The sequence below is a fragment of the Leucoraja erinacea genome, chromosome 8 (genome assembly GCF_028641065.1).
Source record: "Leucoraja erinacea ecotype New England chromosome 8, Leri_hhj_1, whole genome shotgun sequence".
NCBI lineage: Eukaryota > Metazoa > Chordata > Chondrichthyes > Rajiformes > Rajidae > Leucoraja > Leucoraja erinaceus.
In genome coordinates this window covers 58307501-58313500 of record NC_073384.1, presented here as the reverse complement: position 1 = coordinate 58313500, position 6000 = coordinate 58307501, and the positions used below count along the sequence as shown (strand labels likewise).

Here is a 6000-nt window from a genome sequence, read left to right as displayed (position 1 = left end):
CCTATCCATGTTCTCCAGAGATGCTGCCTGATCCACTGAGTTACTCGAGCAATTTTGTGTCTTTCTTTGGTACAAACTCGGTCTGTCTGTCTATGTTACTAAAACTCACATCTTGTTTCTATATTTGCCTGGATTGTTTGGGCCTTTGTACCTATATTTGCGCAAAACGGTACACCATAGCGCTACAATTTTTGCACCACCTTACTCACCATTGTCCTGTAATGTGCAAAAAATAATAGTTTTGTTCAGATTTATGCCATATTTTACAAGTTATTCACGTTTTAAACCTTAAATAATTTAAAACAGCGCCCCCACTTGCCGTCCTAGACTGACTGCACAAAGGACACCCAAACGGGTCCTCAGTGCGGCCTTTGCACAATTTGTACAGGTACGCTGCCTTCCACTTTACTGATGCTCGGGGCCCGTGGGGAGGGAGGAGCGCTACCCGGGGCTGTTGCTGCTCCGTGCCTGTGCGGAGGGAGAGGGGCGGGATCCTGTGCATGGAGTTGGAACTCCGGGGTCTGGGAGAGGCCGCGCCAGCGACCCGCCCGTGGGGAGGGAGAGGAAAGGCACCCGGGTCGGGAGGCAGCGAGAGGCCAGACCGGCGACCCGACCACTGGGAGGGAGAGCGCAGGCAGGGAGAGGAGCGGCACCCGCAGACTCGGCCTCTTTCTCCCCCGGTTACGCGTCCCCCCTGATAGCGGCCGCCATGAGGAACGTTGATTTTATTTTTTACAAGTTATTGCCACGTCAGCACAATTGGGGGCTATGGGTGAGTGGTGGAATATTGCGTTGGGGAACCAGGCCTCCCGTGTGACAGGGACCCAATGGGTCCCACTTGGTCTAGTTCTTTTTTTAAAGTTCATTACAATGAATTCCAAGGAACATTTTCTCATCAATGCTCTTCACTGCATGTAATAAAATTACAAAAATATTTAAAAAACAGAAAATGCTGGAAATTCAGGTCAAGCAGCAGTGGAGATGCAGTAACTAAATTGCAGGTTGCAATAGTAAGTACACTGCAGGTCGATGATCTTCATTAAAGTTTTAATACTTTTACATTTTACATATGTTTTACTCTCATTTTTAGAACAAAGCTTACTTTCCTTTTTAATTCAGTCTTTCAGTTATTTGAAATTATAAAGTGTGGCATCCCGGTCCAACAAGCGTTTCTTTCCCAAACCAAGCCCCATGCATATTATAGCGTGAGAGACACCCCCATCATATTCAATGCCATAAACTAAACATGAATAACTTATGTGTCATCTGCATTGCCAGCAACATAACCTTGCAGGATTACGAAAGTTGAAAGCAAGAAGTAACCCAAGGATTGATCTTATGATGTGTAATTTATTGCTCTTACATCCCCAGTGGACAGCTGCACTAACAAATAGTAAAAGGACAGAAATATCAGGTTATCTATTTGTGATTACCCAGCAATAACCACTCAGAATTAAACAAATTATATATATATAATCAATTTAAATATCAAAGTGAACTGCACTGGTGATTTTCTGGTAAATATAAGGTATTTGAAAGATTGCTCTGATAACTTTTACCTGCTTTGGGATGTCAACCAGTGACGAAGCAGCTAGTTGTGTAAACGTATGCAGGGTGACAATCACCATCTTGGTGGAAGGGTACAGTGCCACTAGTTGCTGAAGGAGAACACGGGTGCTGGAGGCAAGGGTGGCATCATGATGCATGTACTGCAGAATTGGTATCAGTTTTAACTTCAGATCCACAGGTGTTGCTAGTCCTGAAAAACAAGGCTTAAAATGAGTTTTGTTATTCATCCATACTTTTAGTGATCCTTAAATTCAGTAACTGCAAAACATTTGTGACCAATGGGCAGGGATAGGGGTCAGTATAAGGGGAAGGTGTCTATAGAATACCAGAATCGGAAAACCAATGTCACACTTTGGATACAGAAACGGAGGGGTTAACAACAGCAGAGTTGTAGATATATATTGTCGTATACATCTGTTCATGTCTATCTCAAAGTCCATTGAATAAAACAGCTGCTTTGCACAAAATGTTATGCAAACTGCAATCCTAAAACTAATTAATCTATTTTGGTGTTAATCAGTTTGCTTTTCCCTTTGCTTCACACATACAACTGGTCAAATCTGGCTCACAGTTTAAAAATTATTTTTAAAAAGTGTTGTGTCCTTCTATTTAAGAGATCCACACAGCACAGAATAAATTGAGCTTATTAATGCGAATGCAGGATTATTCTTCACACTGGATACACAAAATGTCAGACTGTAATTTCTGTTGGAAATTACTTCAAGCTGATAGGGAACATTCTTTATAAGATAGACGAGTTCCTGTGAATCAGAAGAAAAAAAAACTACAAATAGCCTAAAGTGAAGCTACTAATTTTTGTCCAAAAACGACCCCACCCTACTCCAGGCCCTCCTTTTTTCCTTCGCAGCCTTCACCTCCCCCTCTTCTGTTCTACTCATCACCCCTCCCTCTGGTTGTACATTTCACCACCCACCTTCCTTCTTATCAGATTCTATCACTTTTATCCTTTCCATCTATAACCTTGGTTACTGTTGGAGGTAATTGTGTGTTTAACCAGTGTTTTGAATCTGGTTTTCACGTGGGACCCAGTTGCCTTCTCAACAAAGGCCCAGATCAGGCAGGCACAAACACCATCTCATCTCGTAGGGCAGTGGTGAGGTTTTCAAACAGGTCCGTTTATTCAACGCCTCAACAGTATGCACTGTAACACTCTGAGAGAACACAAAATGTTTCAAAGATTCACAGCATCTGCATACTCTTATATTCGGTGTTTCAATTGTTACATGTGGATGTTACATTTATGAAATAATTCATCAGTTATCAGCCTTTCTTTGTAATCATTCATTCTAGTATTCCTTCTCTTAAGAGTAACAAACTTTCTGCCTCCTCTTAATTAATTTAATAAAACATCCTCCTATTTGTTTGACAAAAGGGTGCAATAAAGAACCCTTCTAATCTCATGATTAGTTTTATTAGCCTGGAGTACATCATTCTGTGTTTAACTTTACTTTAACTAGCCATGCCTTGTCGTCTAAACACCCCAATCTATCTATTGCCTCACCTAACATGACCTCAAATTACCTTCACTCTGTTGGTCTCTTCTCCCATCATGCTACCCAGCATGTATGGGCTTGGGTTATATACAGTGTCCTCCAGCATGTATGGGCTTGGGTTATATACAGTGTCCTCCAGCATGTATGGGCTTGGGTTATATACAGTGTCCTCCAGCATGTTTGGGACAAAGACCCATCATTTATTTTGCCTCTGTACTCCACAATTTGAGATTAGTAATAGAAAAAAAAAATCACATGTGGTTAAAGTGCACATTGTCAGATTTTATTAAAGACCATTTTTATACATTTTGGTGTCACCATGTAGAAATTACAGCAGGTGTTTATACATAGTCCCCCCATTTCAGGGCACAGTGGTGGGGGTGTTATGGCCTGGGCATGTATGGCTGCTGAAGGTACTGACTCACTTATCTTCATTGATGATACATCTGCTGATGGTAGTAGCATAATAAATTCTGAAGTGTATAGACACATCCTATCTGCGCAAGTTCAAACAAATGCCTCAAAATTCATTGGCCAGCAGTTCATTCTACAGCAAGACAATGGTCCCAAACATACTGCTAAAGCAACAAAGGAGTTTTTCAAAGCTAAAAAACGGTCAATTCTTGCGTGGCCAAGTCATCCCCTCGATCTGAACCCAGTTGAGCATGCTTTTTATATGCTGAAGAGAAAACTGAAGGGGACTAGTCCCCAAAACAAGCATAAACTAAAGATAGCTACAATATCTTTACCTAATAGTTACAAGGCCTTCTACGCCCGAACCTCCAGACTCAGAAACAGCTTAATTCCCAGAGCTATAGCGGCACTGAACCGGCCCTGCTGAGTGCCCCCCATCCCCCCTGGACTGTCTCCCTCAGATGGTCACGTCACACAGCTTATTTATTTATTTTACTTTTACATCGGTTGGAAGCTGCATACTAAATCACGTTGCACTGATGTGCAATGACAATAAAATATATTATTATTATTATTATTAATACAGGCCTGGCAGAGCATCACCAGAGAAGACACCCAGCAACTGGTGATGTCCATGAATCACAGACTTCATTGCATGCAAAGGATATGCAACAAAATACTAACATGACTACTTTCATTTGCATGACATTGCTGTGCCCCAAACATTGTGGTGCCCTGAAATGGGGGAACTATGTATAAACACTGCTGTAATTTCTATATGGTGAAACCAAAATATATAAAAATGGCCTTTATTAAAATCTGACAGTGTGCACTTTAATCACATGTGATTTTTTAATATTACAAATCTCAAATTGTGGAGTGCAGACAAATAAATAAATGATGAGTCTTTGGCCCAAACATTATGGAGGGCACTGCATATTACAAACTGACAAGTGTCCATGGTTGAATAACACCCATCTCGTCATTGTGTTTTATGGCTGCTTTTCAACCTCTTCAGTCTGAAGGTCTCAACCCGAAACATCACCTATTCTTTCTCTCCAGAGATGCTGCCTGTTCTGCTGAGTTATTCCAGCTTTTAGTGTGGATCTTCAATTTAAACCACCATCTGCAGTTGCTTCCTACACTCTTTGTTAAGCGTTAGTTGTGTTGAATATTATTCAACACAACTAAGTCTTTTCTTCACCTCCGTTGCTGCAGAGAATACAATCTCAGTTATCAAATCATTCATCAAAGTGAAAAAAAAATACCAGCCCTGCCAATATGTTCATAAATCGCCCCTGGATCCTCTCCAGAGCAATTGCACCCTTTCTACAGTGTGTCATAGTCTTACAGCATGGAAACAGGCCCTTCATCCCAACTTGTCCATGCAGATCAAGATGCCCCATCTAAACTATTTATCTGCATTTGTCCCATATCCCTTTAAACCTTGTGTGTCCCAGTGTGTGTGTAAGGGTGTGTGTTAGAGTGTGTGTCAGTTAAGCGGCGACAACACCCGGAGTGAGCGGAGACTTGGCGATGTCCGGGGAGCATTTCCCCTCTCTACCCCCCCCCGTCCCCAGGAATGCGGGCCGGCCCAGGTGCTCTGTGTCCAGCTGGGGTCCGGGGGAGGTGAGTGTCAGTGACCCAGGGATCCGGGGGAGCAATAACCCGAGATTCATCCCCGCAGCTCCGAAGGCGGCACCGACGCCCCCACTCACCCGGTTCGCTCCTGGCTCCGGGCCGGGGTTAAAACTCCATGTAGTGTGGACAGAGCAGCTGCAGGACACATAGCCGCCAGAGGCGAGGGTGGGGGGTGTGAGCGGTGCCTCATGTGTCGGTGCTGGGACCACCGCCACGTCTCACCTATCACACCATCTGCACGGGAATGTGAATGCGGGTGAGGCAGCATCTATGGAGCGGTAGACAAAATTGCTGGAGAAATGCTTGAGTCTGAAGAAGGGTCAAACTCAGACATGGACGCTGCCTCACCCGCTGAGTTTCTCCAGCATTATTGTCTACATTGCCATTTTAAATAGTGTGCGATGGGCTTAAGCCAAATGCTCGTTCTTTACAGGAAATCCATCGACAGAAAACTATTCTCATTGGTGAGTGTGGAGGAGTGTGACTTTATTTATTTATTTATGTGTTTGTTTGTTTATTTTTTAAGATGTTTTTTTGAGCGTGACAACTTCTGTCATCAGCGTGAGAATTTCGTCAAATGCGTGAGTCTCACGCTCAATGCGTGAGAGTTGGCAGCCCTGGTTACAATCACTACCTTCCTCACCCCTATCCAACTCACCTGGACCCACCCATCAACCCGTTCCCTCATATTATTCTACGAGCTATCGCTCCACGACTCAGTCTGAAGAATTGACCCAAAACGATGCCTATCCATTTCCTTTCACAAATGCTGCCTGACCTACTGAGTTCCTCCAGCAGTTTGTTTCTTTTTTCCCCCATGTCAAATATGAACTTGCCCAATAACAGCAACTCCCAACCAGCT

The 6000-nt window shown here is 43.3% G+C and overlaps 1 protein-coding gene across 1 annotated transcript in view; it reads right to left on the bottom strand.

Annotated features, from left to right (window-relative positions):
- ints7 (integrator complex subunit 7) overlaps positions 1–6000 on the bottom strand; it is a 58425-nt gene that overhangs the window by 44149 nt on the left and 8276 nt on the right. Inside the window, exon 6 of the mRNA XM_055639781.1 lies at positions 1560–1759. Within this exon, the coding sequence (XP_055495756.1) occupies positions 1560–1759 (200 nt within the window). The remainder of the gene's footprint in view (positions 1–1559; positions 1760–6000) is intronic.